This window comes from Rhamphochromis sp. 'chilingali' (assembly GCF_963969265.1).
Source record: "Rhamphochromis sp. 'chilingali' genome assembly, chromosome: 10".
NCBI lineage: Eukaryota > Metazoa > Chordata > Actinopteri > Cichliformes > Cichlidae > Rhamphochromis > Rhamphochromis sp. 'chilingali'.
Window position 1 is genome coordinate 35,049,953 of NC_137937.1, and position 19,568 is coordinate 35,069,520.

Genomic DNA, 19,568 nt, shown 5'->3' on the forward strand with positions numbered 1-19,568 from the left:
CTGACATTTTTGTGCTTATGCAAGCCTTAAAAACTCCTCACAAGGATTTTAAATAATATTGCTGGAGTTTGTTTGAAGCAGCCTTCTCTGCAAGTCAGGGATCTTACATCACTCCAGTGAAACTCCATCTGGGAAAGACCGACCAAAAGTACAACAAACATTAGAAATTATGCTGGCAGGGTAGGGAAGCCAAACTCTAATACTGTGTGTTTGCCAGGAATAAAGCATGATGTGGATTGCAGACCTCTGTGTCCAGTGCAAGTTTGTTGCACAACACAGAATGGCATTAAATTGTTCACTTGAGCTTTCCCTGATGGTCATGTATGCTTTTATATAAAGTTATTTAAAGTTAAAGACCAGAGCTGATGAGTGGATGCGATTGTCAGGTGGTGGGAGGGGGCGTGGCCTGTGCTGTTCACTCGGGGAGTAAATCATGGCTGACAGTGAAGCAGGAGCAGCAGCAGCAGCAGCAGGGATGGCTCACAGTTTCACTCAGGAGTATTTTCAGATCCCTGTGGTGACCCGAGCGTACACGACCGCCTGTGTCCTCACCACTGCTGCTGTGGTAAGAAACAAATCCTTCAATTTACAATCTGCCGATCAGAGGGGAAAACCTGTTTTGTCCTCAAACTGTGCAAATTAGAGATGTTGCCTTTTGTTATTCTTGGACTCTTACAACATTTTAACTGTGAGATTGTGAGTCTTAGTCAGGAGATCTAAGCACTTGCTGCACTTTAAGTAAAAGTTATGGAAACACTTGAGTGGTAAAGTTAGGCACCTTTTAGCACACAAGTGTTGAATCTAGTTGTAGCCTCCTCATGTAGAAAGTGTCAGTGAGATCGTGGTTATATCTGAAGTACTTTATTATTTAATATGATATGAAGTGACAGCAAGTCACGTGTAATAGAAAGTACCTGTAGTATCAGTTGATGTGTTACCACTGAACTTGGTAAATAATTTCAAAGTGAAAGCAATAAAACTGTCATTTGAAAAGAGGTTCCATGCAGGCGTTTGGTGTTTCCTCTAGACAGAGGAAAGGGGAAAATATTCAAAGGAAAAAGTTGGTTACAGTGAGGTGTGTGGGACACTGGATACTAAGGAAGGAGAGAAGGACTTGTACTGATTGGCCAGGCAGAGAGATCGAGCTGGAAAGGATGTGCAGCAGGTTAGGATGTGAGTGAAGAAAGGAGTGTGATGAGAAGATGGAGGGGGCACTCTGGGGAGCTGATGAATGAACTAAGTAGAGGATTAGTAAGGAGTAAGTGAGAGGATCTTCTGTCTAGAGGATACACCAAACACCTGCGTGGCACTTCTTTTCAAATGACAGTTTTATTGCTTTCATTTGGTCCAGATGACATACCTGTGCAGGTAAAGAGAGGGTGTCTAGGGGAAAAGGAAGTGGACTTTTTGACCAGAAATGTAGAAGAAGTTTACTGTTACTGATATGGGAAGGAGAGAGAAGCTAGGCTAAGGAGAGCGGTGACAATCAGCGAGTAGTAGTATGGCTACAGGCTAACAAAGAACATTACAGATGTAATGTTTGCGTCAAGAGTTTTTTATGGAGCAGTGTTGAGAAGATAAGACTTTATTGATCCCACGATGGGGAAATTTTTTGCGTTACCTCAGCTCAGGTACAGATATCAGAAGGAAATACAAATAAGTCCAATCAATGAAAAAATAAGTAAGACAATACACTAGGTCATCAGAAGCAAGACAGAATACATGTGTGTGGATGAGAGGAAGACAGGTGTAACAGTGAAGCTGCAAGGAGTAGAGGTAGCGAAGGTAGATGAGTTTAAATACCTGGGGTCAACGGATGGTGCACAAAAGAGGTTAAGAAGAGAGTGGAGACAGGGTGGAGTGGGTGAAAACAAGTGTGAGGGGTGATTTGTGAAAGAAGGATTGCAGCAAGAGTGAAAGGGAAGGTTTACAAGATGATAGTGAGACCTGATTTGATACGATATATGGTTTGGAGACAGTGGCACTGACCAAAAGACAGGTGGCAAAGCTGGACATGTGCAGAGCAGGGAGAGTGGATATGAAGATGAAGATGGAGCTGCCAGGAAAACGGGGGCACTACAGTAATGAATGATCCATGGGTTTCGTGAAGTGGGACATGTGAGGGCAAGCGTGACAGAAGCAGATGCTACGGCTAGGATAGGATGGAGGAAGATGATTGGTTGGGGCAACCCCTAAAAGGAGCAGCTGAAAGACCAGGTATAGAACAATTATCAAAAGGTAAAAGAAGAGCAGCAAACATCTAAAAACATTTCAACACACCTGCTGGTAAAATGCTGCCCCCTGGTGGTGGTGAAGGTTTTGCAGAGGGTAATGACATCAAGGACTTTTTAAGTGAACTTCCAGTTAGTTATAGCGAATAATCATACAAGCTACCCAGAATTAATTAATTTTAGGCTGTATTTTACTTTTTAGCAACTTGAGTTCATCAGCCCATTTCAGCTCTACTTTAACCCAGAGCTCATCATCAGGAGATACCAGGTACCATTTACCAACTATTTAACTGAAACTTTGAGTTAATTATGTGTTATATCATCACTGTTACACTCCTCTTCCCTCTCTTTCTCAGATATGGCGCCTGATAACCAGCTTCCTGTTCTTCGGCTCTCTTGGATTTAGTTTCGTGTTCAACATCATCTTTCTGTATCTTTTTCTGTATCTTAATATGAAAGTTTACCGAATTGAAGCTCACATTATGGTGAAATCTGCAGCAGAGCTGAGCAGACCTTAACTGAAAGTAAGCTATCGATACTGTCGGATGCTGGAGGAAGGCTGTTTTCGGGGCAGGACGGCGGACTTTGTTTTCATGTTCCTGTTTGGAGGGATCGTGATCACTGTATCCTTTAACGTGTTTAGGCGAAGGATGAGTGATGGGTAAACAACCACAGCTATGGGATGGCATAAGATGAAGAAAATCTGGAATAAGATCCTTTGACTTTAACACAAGCTCTCTTCTCTGTCACTGAAAGTCCCACTGTATGTCGACTTGTGTAATTTGCCTGGATTGGCGGCATCCAAACTAGTTGTGAAATCCTGTTCCCAGATTTTCCACAGATAATTTAAGACTTATTTCCACTTTGATCAGAAATGTCAGTCAGAGACTTCCGCAGACGTCTGCAGGCTCCAAGTGTGTAAAGTCAGTCGCTGTACAGAGTGCACCTCTTTTTGATGATGCGCAGCAGTTTGCTCAGATTCCAGGTTAATGATGCTGTTGTGAGTGGGTTTACCACAGACGTGTCTCTGGGTGGTTGTTAAACAGTTATTGTGCAGGTTTATGCAGTCATGCTGTGTTTCATGGGGAGTTTGAACTGCAGGATTAATTCTGCTATAAACATGTAACATGGTTTGCTGGAATGACGGGAATGTCATAGTTTGGCTTTTATTGTGGAGGGTTTAGCATTCATTAAACAATAACATTGTCTCTACCTGCAGAGATGAGATGGAAAAACTTGTTTCTTCTTTTTGTTTAGCTTAATCAGCTACTGTGGGGTTATATTCCAGTTCTGTCTGACTAACAGATGTATAAAACCCTGTTTCTTCAAATAAATAGCTTTCTCTCTTAAACTAAAGCTCCAACTGTTCAGGTTAGTTTGTCCTCTTAAACTTTGACTCTTGATGAATAGGTGAATGTTTTTATTTAACCTGAAGTCCCGCAGCTGTTCGGTCTGTTCGCCAACATCTTCTTCCTGGGTCAGGCCTTTATCATCATGCTAGTGTATGTGTGGAGTAGAAGACATCCGCTCATACGTATGAACTTCTTCGGCCTCCTGAACTTTCAGGCCCCGTTTCTTCCCTGGGTGCTCATGGGATTTTCATTGCTGCTCGGGAACTCCATCGTGGTCGACCTGCTTGGTATGAGACGACTCGAATTCTGCTCATTCATTTAACACCAGTTAACATGAATGGTTGGCAAAAGGCGCTTTTTAGGAAAAGACCGGCTGACTCAACCGACTAACTAATTCTTCCCCTTATCCGATCCAATAGTTTATTTGAAATTCGGGTGTCTGACTTTATTCTCTCCTCAGGTATCAGTGTCGGTCACATGTACTATTTCCTTGAAGATGTGTTTCCAAACCAGCCGGGAGGAAGGAAGCTGCTGATGACTCCAGAACTTCTGTAAGAACCAGTGTTTATTCAGCTGAAGTCCAACATGTGGAAACTCTTTTCTTAGAGAGATGACCAGTCGAGGCACAGTCTGAAAACTCGGTCTCAATACTGGTTATACCACCTATACACCTTTTATATTTTGCTAGGAAAATGGGAAACTGGTGCAGCAATTTATTGAAACGTGCAAATATACATGGAAATACAGCATATAAGCCAAAAGTGTTTGTACAATTATAACAAGCTTGAAAGGCAGTATTTGGAATGACCACATTTATTCTATGACAGTCTGAACTCTGTGGGGCAGCTCTCTCTTAATTTCTTTCAGTAGTCTTCAGGAATAGTTTCCCAGGCTTGTTGAAGGACATCCAAATCTCTCCCTTCTGTTGTTCTCTGTCAAAATGATCCCACACTGCTTCAGTGTTGAGGTTCGGGGTCTCGGGAGGCCAAACCAAGACTGACAGTGCTCCATTATGTGTTTGTTTTTTTTGTTTTTTATGTCCAGGGATGCTTATACTGCACTGGCTGTGTGTTTGGGTTCATTGCCATACTGAAAAATGAGGCTGCCAATCACATGCATTTTCAGATGGTATTGCATGGTGGATCAACATCCTACTTCTGAATTCATAATTCCATAACTATTGACGAAATTCCCAACACCACTGGCTGAAATGCAGCCCAAGCCCTGACAGAGCCTCCACCATGTTTTACAGATGGATGTACACTCTCTCTCACACACACACACACACACACACACACACACACACACACACACACACACACACACACACACACACACACACACACACACACACACACACACACAGAGTTCTTGTGTAGTTCGGCATACCTCAGACTTTCCTTCCTGTTTCCCATTCTTAAGAATTGCTTTTCCGATGAGGCTTCAGTGAACAGTAAATGATCAACTGAAGGATCAGATCTCTCACGTCCCGTGTCAGGTCTTTGCTGTATTTTTTCCAATTCCTTAAATACATGACTTTTAGGTACTGTTCACTTGTTCAGTGTTCTCAGATTTTCTTTTTTTATGGACATACTGCACACCATGCTGAGATGTGTTTTCAGCTCTTTGGGAATCATCTTGTTAGTGAACTCTGTTTTATGCCTCCAAAACTGCAACATTTTCAGTCAAAGAGATGTGAACAAATTATGTGTTTTTGTAACAGACTGCTAGTAACAAAATGCCTAAAGATAACATTTACAATTGGTTCTTTGCTAAGTTGTGGGTTATATGTACACACAACATTGGTGCCTTAAGTTTTGTGCTTTTTTTATGCTTAAACAATTCAGCACGTCATTGTTAAGTAACTTAGCAAACCAAAGAGAAACCTTAAAATGGTCAGGTACAAGGACTAGACAACAGCACTTTAAGATAAGGCACAATAAAAAAAAGTCTGACTCCTTGGAATCCAAATATGAAGAAATGTGAGGTGACTCAAGAGTTTTGCACGGTACGGTATGAGGTGAAAATGAACACAAGCGTCGTTTTGTTCTCTCCTAACAGACGGGCCATGTTTGATCGGCCAGAGGACCCAGACTACCGTCCCCTCCTGGAGGAGCAGCAGCAGGGTGGAGCCCTGCAGCCGAATGGGGAGCAACACAACTGAGAGCCCAGAGAGCTGTGAAAAGTCAGACACAGACCGCCACAGGACTGTAAAGCTGTATAGACTGAATATTTAGCTTTGTTCAGCGTATTGTAACCACAGAGATTTCATTTGCCTTAACAAGAAAAAAGGACCAGAAATGGAAGAACAAGCTGAAAACTTTTCACTATGGATGGACATGGAGGGTCCACAGTTTGCTACACCAACAGCTTTACTCTGTACATGTGCAGGTTTTATACTTCACAGCAAACTGGTTGAGTGAGATGATGTGGATGACGAGCTCAGTCAGAGGGACGCTGTAATAAGGTCAACAGTAAGGAGACATTGGTTAAATGCCACAATTGTTTGGGATTTTTCTTACACTGATGGCAAACATACCGCGTTGTCATCAGTTAATATTTCACCTCAGTCTGCTCCACACATGATGCAGGAAAAGGAGAAATGAGCACAAATATAAAACAAGAGCACCCAGAGTGCAACTCCCCCCGAAGGGCGAGGGATATACTGAAACATTGTTTCATGAAGTTTTTATTCCAACATGCTGATGTCAGCCTGTTTTTCTTACAGTATCATGGCATCAGCCTGTTGTAGCATCGTTGTGACGTTGCAAGCGTCATGTTGAAAAAATAAAAAGCCTGTTGCACAGCTCTCTCCGTGCCCTTTCATATGATATGATATATGATGTATTACTCGATATGGTTTCTCCTCAGCTCGCATTGTTATTGGTATCTACCATCACACAAAATTTGAAAATTATATGATGAACACATGGAACCGATTACATAAATAAAATAAAAAAAGCAGGAAAAACTCTGTTACAATACTGCAAATAAATTAGGAGAATGGCAATAATTCTTTTTAAAGTTTGTTTTTGTTATTTTACCAATAAATACCAATTCAGTGAATTTCTGATCTTGGTTTTCTTCTTTTTATAGTTGGGAAAGCTGATTTTGAGTCCAGGGTACGCCGCAAACACGTTTAATGACAACATCTCTTACCGATGTCCAGTCTTTATTGGAAAAAAGGCTCCAAAACAAAACTTGCATTGGTGCCTACATGCAAGTTTAATGTTCTAAACATTACCTGAGCTGATTTCTAGGAGGAGAAAATGGATGGTCGAGAATTGTTAAATAATCTTTTGAGCTAAACAAAAATGAAAACACTGTTGATCAAGAGAAAAACTATCTAGATCAGGGGTGTCGCACGCATTTCGGCCACATACAGCCTCATTCCTTTTTAAGGCCAGGTAAAACAAATGCATACGAGGAAAAGCTGTAAAACTTTAAATAAAGCCAGAAGTTAAAAATCTATGCACTCTTTCATATTTTCCAAAGCCGCTCAGTGGGCCGGACTGGCGTCTTTGACAGTTAGATTCTGTTCCCCAGTCCTTATGTTTGACACCGCTTTAGCAGGCTGGTTCTGGCCCCTGTCAAATCTGTAATTTGAACTGTGAAGCATCTTGATTTTGACCTCCTGCTTTCGTTTTATTAAGCAGATGTGTAATCTCAGGTGAGGACGAAGTGAAAGGAGCAGGACTGACCCGTAACTCTGCTCTCTGCTTTCCTGCTGCTGCCTGACTGAACTGCCGACGGCCTGAAAGCCGCCTGCACACGCTGCACTTTCACCCACCGCCTTTGTGACTCAAACACTGGGAACAAAATGGAAACTGCTTAGCACAACAACACAGCAACCAGCCTCAGTGGGACCCCGACAACAAAACAAGCACTTCATCATCTTGTGCAACAGTGCTGCTCGTAAGTATCAAGTCAGGGGTCAGACTGTTTTTTGGTTTGAATTTTGTGTTTACAGTAGGGTTTTTTTTTTAAGCTTTCCACATGAAAGGACATTTGGGGAATAATTCAGAAATCTCCAAATTAATTTTTTAAATTGAATTTTATGGGTTTTTTTGGATAGAAACTCCAAACATTAAGTGTTACATAGATAATCTTCTATGTTATGCAGCCGTCCTGGCTGGACAAGCCCACGACCATCTAGGAGAGGCCTTAAAACCATGACTGGAAAACATTTAAGCTACAGTCAATTTGAACTGATTGATAGGGAATTTTTTAGGAATTATTTTTTTGGGGGGGGAGACTGGCACCATTTGGCTCCTTTTACCCTGAAATTCTCCAACAGAGCGCATGCAGAACCCACAGAGCCACAATAAAGACATAAATGAGAAGCATGTTGACTTTTTAAACAAGCTGTAATGATCCTTTAAATGATCGCTCGCTCCATCTTTTTAAGGAGACTCAATTAAAGCCGATGCCTGGGAAATTTCAGCTTTATATAAACCTACAACAAAATAACTTGATTTAATAGCAATAACAGCAGCAAACTCACTGATAAACTAAACAGAATACCAAGTGCTTTATTGTTTTTTGTCTTTTTTATTACTATTTTTTAAGAATTATTAAAATGTACAAAAAAAGACAACAAACACAACATAATATATTATCTGAGACTGGTGTGTGTGTTTCCCTCCCTCTGTGGTCAGGTAAAGACAGTCAGTGGTCAAAGTGAGAGAGCAGCTTCTCCACGCTGAGTGTCAAAGGGAAACACAAAGGAGGCGAATTTCCTACCAGGGTCTTTGCCAAACTGAACAGAATTATCAATATTAATCATAAAAAAATAACAACAACATGGGGAACAGCTGACGGAGGTCCGGGCAGAGCAGGAAAACCCTCCATCCTGTGACGGAGGAGCTTCTTCACGGCCGATGTTGCAAACCGAGATGATGTCATACTGCGATGGTATGAGCGCTGTTCCAGTAGGGGGCACCAGTGCTGCTTTGTTTACCACGCAGGAGCCGTGTTCGCGAGTCGCCTCATTCGCCTGTGCAGCAAAGAAGAACAGAGCATCAGTAGAGGTATCCAAAAAGGTTTTTTGTTTAATCCACACTTCTTTTTCTCAAAACAGAGAAATAAAATATTCACATTTAGAATAATTTGGCTGAAATTTAACCATCGGTGAAAAGTCTTTCAAGCAAGACACACGAAGACAAACGTGAGGGTTAAAGCGACCTTGTATTCATGTAAGAAACCACCATTAAAAGCTGGGACCGTTAACGGCTGCAAGATATTCTTGTAAAAAATAAATAAATAAATACTAGCATTTAACCTTTGCTTAGTTTTAATGGAAAAACTACACTCAACATCAGGACTTCTGATTCCTCTCTGGATCATTTGGTGTTTTTTTCAGGCTGATGCTGGCCAACGTCAGCCTGCATGATAACAGGGACAGAATCCAAACTATCGAATGTAGTGATGTCTCGTTTTCAGTTGATGAGGTTGGATCATTCATCCACGTTCTGGAGTTTATTTGATTCAGTTTATCAGCCGACTCCTTTTTTTTTCTCTCCAGCTAATCAAATAATGATTTAAAATAACAGGCCACACCCACCTTGTGTTTCTGTCCTGGTCTCTGATCTTCTTCTCCATCTCTGCGTCTGTCAGCGTCTCCAGCAGGGGGCACCACTGGTCAGCATCACCTGTGTTTCTGATTGCTATCTCCACTGTGGGCAGAGGGTTTTCACTGCAAAAGAAAAACCAACAGAGACTTTAATTCAGTTTCCTTTACTACAACGACCGCTTCCTGCTGCAGCTCACACTGTGATGTCATTGAGTTTAAATGTTTTCCAGTCATGAGGTTCAAAGACGAGTACCGGACACAGTTTCCGTTACAATAATAATAATAATAATAATAATAATAATGGATACTTTATTGATCCCCATGGGGAAATTACTTGTTTTTCTCTGCATTTGACCCATTCACTCAGTGAAGCAACTAAATACAGTTTTCTGCAGCTACGATGTTTGTCATGTTTTTGATCATGAAACAAATAACATTCCTGACTTTGCAGATATTTTAAAAACATCACAAGAAGTCGAAAACTGATGTAGAAACAAGCAGAAGATGAGGCACCGAAACGGCCTGAACTCATGTTTTTGTAACTGTTGACCGCCGTCGTGAGCAACCGCTGGCAGAAGCCGCTCGTTACCACACTCCCTGATGCTGAACTCTGTTCAGTGTGACTCTTCTTTGCACTGTTTGCAGTGAAAACACTTCATCAATCACTCTTCGTTGCCATGAAAGAAGCAGCAAAACAAACGGTCCTAAAGTAGTTCTTCCACAGCTGAAGTCCAGCTGTGACAGAGATCAGCGCTGCCGTCTGGGTTTCAAACATTTCATCACTTCTCGTCTGATGGCAGCAGACAGGCGGCGACATTTCAGCCGAGGGCAGAGGAAATGCACCCACCCAAAGAGACCCGAATCCAAAACCCTTCCACTTCTGACCGGTCAAAGGTCGCAGCCAGATGGCCACTGCACCAACAGCAAACACACACCCAAAAATTTCAACACTATCTGCTGCTCTGGGTTTCTGCAAGCTCAGAGTTTAACTAAAGACTTTCAAATATCAGAAAATAAATGTAATACTTGTAAAGATGACAACTCATGAAATTACCCAGTAAGTGCACATCGTTGCTGTGCAGGGTTCCTAGTAGAGCTGGGCGATAGAACGATAACGATATGTATCGCGATATAACTTTTACTCGATAGAGAAATTAAGCTATCGCGATAGACCTCGCCGCTCTTGTCCTCAAAAAAAAAAAAAAAAAGTCAGCCAATCCAAATTAAGTAACGCAGAGCCGAACCAATCACAGCCGCAGCGTCACGTCGCGTGACTTGTTACGTACAGCACAAGTGCCAAGCCGCACGTGTGTTTGTTTGGGAAGCAGCCAGCGGGTAATGGAGCCAGCGCGTAATGGAGGAAATGAGTGTGCCGACTAGAAAAATCAACCGAGCGTGACCGAAGAGAAAACAGATGATGGTTCCAATGCCGGAGAGATTGTCGAACAGAAGAGCCATAGAAGTTCCGTAGTGTGAAGGTATTTCGGCTATTTCAAGTCTGACAAAAAACAGAGTAGCGTGCACTGTAAATTGTGCCGAAAGAAAGTCTGGAAATACAATAAACTGGTGCATGCGCTACGTCCACACGTACCCGGGTATTTTTGAAAACGCAGATTTTTCTATGCGTTTGCACCTTTCGTCCACACGTAAACGGCGTTTTTGGTCACTGAAAACGAAGATTTTTAAAAACTCAGTTTTTGCATTTACGTGTGGACTAGAAAAACGGAGAAAACGCAGCGTCAAAGGTGTGCACATTTTTTGACGTCACACTGTGCGCCACGTTATTGTTTCGGTGAAATGAATTTCTACAATACTGTTACTGTTAATTCTCTCTGCAGTGTTTAAATGCTTACATATACACACAGTTACTGTCCCTCCACACATACGACTCGGTTCTGCTTCTATGCCCCAGCTTTGTTTACTTTTTCCCACCGAGGCTTCTAGACTTCTGATTGGCCAACATTTCTGCACGGTTAGGAATCTAGCGCCACCTGCTGCTTTGGCATGTTCATAGCAGCGTTTTCCTTCATGTGTGGACGGGATTATTTTTTAAAACGAAAACGGAAAATCTCAGTTTTCAAAAATACCCGTGTACGTGTGGATGTAGCCTCAGTCTCTGACTGGAAGCGCTAATTCGTCATTCGGCTTTTGTCAGACTAAAGTAACTGTTAAAACTGTTTGAAAAGCTAAGCTATACAACAAGGAGAGATCGAGAATTTCCTTTTAGTTCTCAGTTTATTTGATATTGACAAAAGTTAGTCAGTTTTGTCTGTTCTTCTGTAAAACAAACTAAGATTTATTTTTAGAATTAATATTTTGTTTCTAAGTGGAATTGACAATTTAGTCTGTTTTGTTTGTTTGTTCTATTTTGAAACTTAAACGCTTTAGCGGCTGCCTTTTGTGTAGTTTGCAATATTTGCCTTTATTTATCTGAAAAAGTCTCATGTTCCTTAAGTACATCTACCCTGTTGAACTTATTATGGAAAATGAATATTTAAATAAAAACAAGCTGCTGATTATTTCACATTTTACTTGTGAGCAACGGCACATTTAAATCTTACAAATATAGTTATTTGGCTTATATCGTGATAGATATCGTTATCGCCTGAAATGAAAAAAACATATCGTGATATGAAAAAATCTCATATCGCCCAGCTCTAGTTCCTAGCATTCAACTGCACGAAATAACACTGTTGAAAGGGTACGCATACATTTTGGCTACGAGCTGCAGGCAGCCTGGATACCACATTATCAAGGAAGTCCTCAATTTCACGTGTCAGTGTTTGGGGGAATTTTGTTCACTGCTCCTCTGGATTTAAGGAAACTGTCAGGAGGTCATAAAATGACACTACAGCCTATAACATAATATTAATGTTTTTCCCATAAATTGTATTAAATGACATACCAATTACATTTTGAAGGAAAGGTGCCGTTTTATCAGCTCACTATAGTCTTTTCAGCTTTATATTATCTTTTCTGCACATTTCCACTTCTATATTTTTTATCCTTTGACTTAACTACAGCAGCTTTGCATGAGTCACATACTGACTCAGTCTGAAGCCTCACAGGGGATACTTATACATACCTCAGGGTTCTGTAAGTAATTAATAAGTAAAGAAAGGCATATCCTTATCTCCTGAACTGGATTGAAATCATCTTTAAATCCAAGTCGGGTGAATTGGCGTTTACAACATTTAGCTTTCAATGAAGGCTCTGTGATGAAACGCCGCACATCCTCAGCTCATGGATGCGTAATGTTCAGCAGAATAAAATCATTTTATCAAACTATTAGACAGATATTTATTAAATACCAAAACTAATTATTTCTCCAACAAATCTTCTGTTGCTTTCTCGCCTTGCTTAGACTGCCTCTGTGATCCCGTACCTGAAGGCGTACGTCCTCTGGTGCCAGCTCAGCTGACCACGGATGCTGTAGGCGATGGTAGTGACAAACTCGCCGCCGAGGCCGAGCTCAGAGCAAAGCTTCAGGGCAAACTTCTCTGGAGAGTTCTCCCTCTCAGACATGTCCCACTCAAACTGGTCCACCAGAGAGATGTTCCCAACGTGGATGTTAAGCTGGAACAAGAAGAGAAGAAGACTGGGTAAACTTTTCTGTGCTACAGGTATGAACACGTCCGTTTACGTGGAGTGAGCATCACCTTGATGATCACCCTCTGGTCCGTCTGGTCCTCCAGGAGGCTGTCTGTCGGATAAGACTCGATCTGCTGTCGGATGGCGGAGGCGATGGCGGGGACGAAGGCCAGCGGGTTGAGGTCCAAGTCGTCACACAGGATCTCAGCGAACATCTCGGGTGAAATGAGCTTCTCTGTAAATTCCAGGAAAGGAGAACAAGTTTATAGTCTCGTGCTGACTTACTAAATTTCCAAGCTGAGAGGATGTGGTGACGTTACCGTTCATATTCCAGGTGAACGCATCCCTGAGCTTCTGCCCCTCAATCTCCATGTCCAGGCGGATCGGAACGAGGACTTCGGACTGAGTGGCATTTTCATGGATCACTGCTGGATCGTGGTCATCAAAGCTGGGAAAGAACCACCCCAAGAAATAAGAAATTATAACCAAAGAAAATAAAAATCAACAGTTAAATATCCGGATGGTCTGAAAGATATAAATGATCGATTTTATTTTTAAACATAAAACTTTTATCTGTAAGTTAGTCTTTGCTCTAAAATTTAGTTCGTTAGATCTGCTTCTGTGTGCAACGACATTAAGCACTGAAGATGCAAATTCAATATTATTAGAAATTATTCATAACAGATATTAAAATAAAACCTTTTCATTAAATATAACAAAACTTTAAACAGAAAAATCACCCTTCTTATCCTTGCTAAAAGAGAAGATGTGTTGCTCTTTTCATCAATCGGCACAAGTCAAATGTACCAAAAATAAAAAGAAATGCATGTTTTCACTTTATTGGAAATACATTATTTAAAATCTGTTTTAATCTGCCTCACAATTATTTATTTGTGTTTATTTATGTTCCTTTTTAAATGACCTGTATTTGACAGATACAATCAAAGATATTAAGAAGGAATCCCATTATTATTATTATTATTAAAACATAGAAACTTTAGCCAGAGATCCACAGTATAACATCTTCTACTGGAGAGAATGTGTGTTGATTTTCGTGCACTCCAATACTAAATGCTCTTCAGTCTCTCCAACAGCTCGATGCTCACCACAGGGGGAAGGTCCTCTTCTTGTCCCGGCCCAGTCGGCTGCGGTTGATGGTGGTGGAGCAGGGCACGGCGTCCAGATGATGGGAACTGTTGGGCAGCGTGGGAACCCACTGACTGTTCCTCTTTGCCTTCTGTTCCCTGGCGGGAGACAAACACAGAGAGATTAGGATCTAAAGTAAATAAAGTGCGATGTTATGTATTTAATGGAGTCTCTGGAATTGACTCCTATCCGGGAGGCCTGGAAAGGGTTAGCCTAAATGGAGCTTTAGGACTCGACTGTCCTTGAGGCCTTTTAGCAGACAAAACAAATGACAGCTCTAGCTCCTTGTTGACTAGATTTTCTTATCTGCAGGGTTGAGGCAGGAGGAGGTGTATGAAACTCTGTAAGAGCACAGCTTCACAAGTGGAGGTGTGGTGCAGCACATCTTTATAAAAACGCAGCAAAAACCAGTGAAAAAGCTAATATGACAGAAGTGCCAGCACTTCCTCTAACAGCCACTTTAGGATGGCTTCAAAAGTGAGTCAGTCAAAGGATTATCATGTTAAAAGAATAAGCTAGCATGTTTACAGCCAGTGTTCTCGGTCTCTCCGGATAGTTTCTCCTCCTGTTTGTAAGGGTAGTCTCTGAACTGGACCGCTCTCCTCTCCTCTCCTCTTTTAATGCAATTGTTTGTTGTTTCCTTAATAGATATTAAGGTGTTATTTACACATTTATGTATTTACGTCCACACGATTCACCCAAAACATAATCTATATTTTTGTGTTATTATCTACGTGACTGAAAACAGATCTCTCATCTCTAACAAATAAATAACTAAAATTATAATGACACACAGTAGGGGATGTTGTCCTGTTTTGTAAATTTTATAAGTAATGGGGGTACCTGAGGTAGGCGGGAGGCTCAGTGCTGATAGAAACCGCTTTGTACTTTTCGTCATTTCCTTCAAGAATCTCCTCGACCTCAGAAGCCTTCAGCAGGGTCACGCTGGTGGCCAGCTGAGTGTAGCCATGGTCTGAATGAGAAGAAAGAGGTCGTTCAAATCAACAAAGAAGCAGCAGCCAATGAACTGAAGGTGAGATTGAGCGGAACAAATAAAACAATGTGTCAGATTACATAACCTTCACCACATCTGTAAATAAAAAAAGATTACAATCTGTAATTCTGCAAAAGCAAACAGATGAACATGAACACTTCTGACATTTAAATGAGTTATTGTTGGAAAACTGTCACCATCAAGGTACTGGTCCTGTCACAAATCCTTTTGTGGGCAAAATCACATTCAATGCAAGAAAGATTAAATGACATAAGTGTCACTTTATTTCAGTTTAGACAAATTATGAGTGCTGTGAGAAAAAAATAAAATGTAAGCAGAAGTTCAGCTTGGTTGACTCAGACTCTTTGTGTTCTACCTCTTCAGTGCCCCCTGCTGGACTGCAAGCAATTTCTGTATAAATCTGGAAAGACCCTCAGAGGAAACCGAGCTTTTCTCTACTGACCGTGTGATGACTCCACGATTTTCTTTCGTTCTTCTACCGACGCCAGTTTTCTCCATAATGACGGGTACCTTTTATACAAGGAGCCTCTAAACATGCGAAGGTAGTTTCCCACCTGGACAAACAAAGACATGGACAAGGCGATCATGAAGAGAATCTCAATAACAAGTTTTCACATTTAGGTAATTTCTTACTATAAAAAAAAGAAGTTTTTTTGTATTGTAGTGCATTTTGTATATTTTATACTTTTTATGGGGAATATATTATGCCCTGCCCTTATATCGGGTTGTTCATATGCCAGAGTAACGCCAAACCAAAAGAGATTCAGGTCTCATTATTGCTGAACAGTGCAAAAGTAAATATAGCAGCAGGAAATGGACTGTTTCGATTTATTCTCCAACCAGAAACCACAGGTAGAAATAATGATGCTCTCTCACTCTGCATAACACTGGGGTGTATATGTATGTTATTGGGATTTGTAATGGCATGCTTCCTACTTCTACAGATGTTTTTATTTTTATTTTTTTTATTTATAAACAGGAATTGGCTCATTTCTGTGTGCCAGAACCTAAAAGGAAGTGTAAAACACAGGAAGGCAGCAATATGGTGATATAAGGTATTGACAACTAATACACGTTTTGCATTCAAATAATTTAAAACCATTGTTAAATTAACCAACAATATGTTGGTTAATGGCTAACAAAGGAATAGATAACAGAGACTGTCTTGATGCATGCTCAATCATCCAGTAAATCCCAAAAGGTTGATTCTGTTCAACTGGACGTAGCGTTTTCAGTGGGAGAAACATTTCGTCACTCACCTCACAGCCCATTGGTCATTCAGTGGGCTATTGTGCAAATGTGCTGTTTATACGTTTGGGGAAACCTGCAGTCAGCTGAGACTGAAGAAGTCACTTGGATGAGTGACAAAACATTTCTCCAACTAAAAACACTACGTCCAGATGAACAGAATCAACCTTTTGAGACATAACAGAGACAGTATTCGTTTGATAAACACAATTTTTTCTCAGCAACAGATTCCTTCAACCTCGCTGTCTGAGGGAACGCTACAGGAGGTCATTCCTTCCTGCTGCTAACAGACATATGGACAACTCAATTTCCCTCTGGGATTAATAAAGTCTCTGATTCTCATTGTGAAATGCAATCATTAAATGAAATGACAGCCCCATTCTGTCATTTTAGTCACCAAACTGTCATGATCCCTAAATATGTAAATATTAAATTCAATCAGGACTATTGATTGACTGACAATTAGTAGTTACACCATTTCTCTGGATATTTTTTTGTCATTTCTACCCTCCATTTGTGCCAGGAAAACAAATATGCATTATCAACAGCTGCTTTTTTTCCAGCCTACAATGTGCATGTTAAAGACACGTTTTTAAAGGCCTTGTTTCATGAATGCAGAAAAATCTTAAGCTTCCAGAACAAACTTGCAACTGTTCATGAAGATGTTTCTAGCTAAAAGCTGGAAAGGTAGGATGTAGGAAAAGTACTGGAAAACACCTGCCCTGCCAACAATGAGCCCTACAATTTTACAACGGTGCGACGTTCATTTAAGCTACGTAACTCCGAACAGACCAACAAACCCGTAAGAACACTGTGAAGTGTCAGGTGATACACCATCTTGAATTACAGACCCAGAAACGACACAAATCGAGTAAAATTATCTCTTTTGTTATATTAAACACCGCTAACTACCCAGCTGATTACTAGCAGTTCGGGAGCAGAAACCGAGCAAACATCCGGGTGCAAGTTTTCAAGTTAAATGTCAATCTGAAACACCAGAACATAGGTGGACTTTCTTCCCCGGTGGTAAGGTTCTAAAATTATTTAGCAACAGATCTGAAATCAATGAATGAGCTTCAGCGCTACTGGCGTCGTTAGCTAAACTATGCTAGGCTAAGATAAGCTAACGGATTGGTCACCAGATTAAACGAGGCATTATCCGTTCAAACACGTATATATTTACAACAACAGACTGTCGAATACGTTAAATACTGACCTCCGATCCGATCATGTAATAGTCTCCATCCTCCTCGAGCTGAAATTTTACCGGTTTTTGTCCAAACGTTTTGCTCAGCGCCATACTGAAATAACAAAGCTCTGTGCCACTGCGCAGGCGCACGTGACGACGAGCTCGTTCTGTCCCAGTTAGATGACGTAGAACATACGCGTCGAGCAGCCTATTTGAATTTTTTTATGTTTAGTGAGACAATTTAAACAGCTCTGTTTAGGTGTCACCGCATCGAAAATCATCCCAAAAAACACAAAAATAAATGAAATAATAATTTTCCATTGACATGCTATGAAAATGCTACATTTTACAAAAGAAGACCCTAAATATGACCATGGTAATAATCATACCTCCTGTATCTTACACAGGAGTTCATGTTTAGCATTTTTGAGTGTGTTAAACAGCTTTATGACATCAGTCTATGATTTCCAGTTTGAGATGACACATGTAGAAAGCACTCAGGTGCATCTCATCTAGGGTTGCCAACTCCCTGAAAAATAAATAAGGGACACCTCGTGGCCAGGGCCGGGCAACCCAGTTGTCTTCACCCTTCCCAGTGTGGTAGCTCTTTTTTTGTGTGTGAAATTATTTTTTTAACCATTTGACTTGAAGTTGATTTAAGCAGATGCATATTCTTTGTGATATGAACACATGGGAAACAAATGATCATTTAGCCATTTATTTTTAGCTCAAAATGAAAACATTAACACAGTAAAACAGGTCTCTTTCTTAAACAGAAGCCTGTCATGCTTAACTTTTGAGAATATAAGTAAATCTTTCTTTAAAAGAACTCTGTCCTGCTTAACTTAAAATTATATAAATTAATAGAAAACAATAGAAAGAAAAACATTCTTGTAACAGTGCACATTTAGTGCATTTAGTACAATTGGCTTCAGTTGAGGTATTATTTCAGCTTTTCTAATGCTAATCAGCTGCTCCTGTTTGTAAACCCGCTTGTTCCCATGATTACGCATCTTAACTCACCATCATTATTCATCTATGTATTACTTTTATGTATTAGTGATCTATTTGTTGTAATCATCTATCCTTGCAGTTGTTTATTACACAAAATATGGTAAATGGCCTGTATTTATATAGCGCTTTACTAGTCCCTAGGGACCCCAAAGCGCTTTACATATCCAGTCATCCACCCATTCACACACACATTCACACATTCAAAATAAGTTATATTATCACACTTCTGGCCACATAGCGCTGATATTCACTGCACATGCCCATATTAACTTTTTCCAGCCAGGTGTTTTCCTTTTCCCATTCCTCCCTGTGCTTTTGCAGCCTATTTTTCTTTCTCTGAGCGAACAAACATTGCTGCTCTAATGCTGGGCTCACACTGTGCGATTTTTGGCCAATTTTGAGACGATTTCTGAGTCGTGCGACCGATTTGGTGATCAGACCGATTTTGGCCTTCATCGTGCGTCGTGTAGTATACGTGGGGTAACGAGAAGCGATTAACACCTCACGACCAGCTCCCGATCATCAATCGCTCGTGAGGGTGTCACCGCAGCCGCTCACACTGCGCACGCGCAAACACGTAAACGTCGGTGAAAAAGACGGAGCAGCACGGCTGTGCAGCGTGTGATCTGGACACAAGCCATGGAGGCACAACTTGTAGAACTTTGGAAAGCTCATCCGAGCCTTTTCGATGTGGCATCACAAAATTATCACGACCACAACAACCGTGAAAATAGTTGGATTTACACTGCTGCTCAATCACAGCTGCCTGATCAATGTTTTTCATTAGCAATTTAGCAAAGTTGATGGTGGTGGTGTGTCTGTGTGAGTGAAAGACAGAGAGGGAGAGAGCGACAGATTTTCTGTTATAACCTTCATTTTATGGACGCACAGTGTGAGCTCTCAGGTCGCATCAGAGCATCGGGCGGTATAGTGTGAGACCCTGCATCGTGACCTACCAACTTCTAACCCCTGCGAGTCAATCGTGCAGTTTGAAAATCGCACAGTGTCTGCCCAGCTTTAAGTGTACTGTCATCCGAGACTTGCACCGCAGTGCCGGCGTTTGTTTCCCTGTTGGCCATGCTTGTTGTTGTGGTCATCTGTTGTCTTCCGGTATTTTCTCTGTAAGCGACCTTTCCTCGACCAATGAGATAATCTGAATTGTCATACTCGAATTGTCATAAGTGTGCTGTCAGCTCATTGGTCACAAAGC

At 41.0% G+C, this 19,568-nt stretch overlaps 2 protein-coding genes across 3 annotated transcripts; one reads left to right on the plus strand and one right to left on the minus strand.

Moving 5' to 3' along the window:
- The first annotated feature begins 427 nt into the window (after positions 1-427).
- Positions 428-6,639, plus strand: LOC308404605 (derlin-2-like). 2 transcript variants are annotated; one of them, XM_080894742.1, is made up of 7 exons: positions 428-565; positions 2,434-2,499; positions 2,588-2,661; positions 2,761-2,854; positions 3,675-3,870; positions 4,044-4,134; positions 5,645-6,639. In XM_080894742.1, exons 1-7 carry the CDS (start codon positions 434-436, stop codon positions 5,745-5,747), a joined length of 756 nt encoding a protein of 251 aa, XP_080750868.1. In that variant the 5' UTR covers positions 428-433; the 3' UTR covers positions 5,748-6,639. The 2 variants fall into 2 exon arrangements, with proteins under 2 accessions (XP_080750868.1, XP_080750869.1); XM_080894743.1 differs by lacking the exon at positions 2,434-2,499.
- Positions 6,640-8,104: 1,465 nt separating this feature from the next.
- Positions 8,105-17,507, minus strand: smarcb1a (SWI/SNF related BAF chromatin remodeling complex subunit B1a). The gene is made up of 9 exons (XM_080894893.1): positions 17,372-17,507; positions 15,350-15,461; positions 14,736-14,865; positions 13,853-13,990; positions 13,067-13,194; positions 12,815-12,981; positions 12,541-12,731; positions 9,147-9,278; positions 8,105-8,579 (listed from the first exon to the last, which is right to left on the minus strand). The coding sequence occupies exons 1-9, from the start codon at positions 17,453-17,455 to the stop codon at positions 8,540-8,542; spliced, it is 1,122 nt and encodes a 373-aa protein (XP_080751019.1). The 5' UTR covers positions 17,456-17,507; the 3' UTR covers positions 8,105-8,539.
- Positions 17,508-19,568: the final 2,061 nt, after the last annotated feature.

Excerpts from the sequence above, each read along its gene's own strand:
- LOC308404605 (XM_080894742.1), top strand. The coding sequence starts at position 434 with ATGGCTGACAGTGAAGCAGGAGCAGCAGCAGCAGCAGCAGGGATGGCT. Across the intron at positions 2,500-2,587 it reads TCATCATCAGGAGATACCAG|ATATGGCGCCTGATAACCAG; the intron begins GTACCATTTACC and ends TCTCTTTCTCAG. Across the intron at positions 4,135-5,644 it reads CTGATGACTCCAGAACTTCT|ACGGGCCATGTTTGATCGGC; the intron begins GTAAGAACCAGT and ends CTCTCCTAACAG.
- smarcb1a (XM_080894893.1), bottom strand. The coding sequence starts at position 17,455 with ATGGCGCTGAGCAAAACGTTTGGACAAAAACCGGTAAAATTTCAGCTC. Across the intron at positions 15,462-17,371 it reads ATTACATGATCGGATCGGAG|GTGGGAAACTACCTTCGCAT; the intron begins GTCAGTATTTAA and ends TTGTTTGTCCAG. Across the intron at positions 9,279-12,540 it reads CAGAGGACGTACGCCTTCAG|TGAAAACCCTCTGCCCACAG; the intron begins GTACGGGATCAC and ends TTTCTTTTGCAG.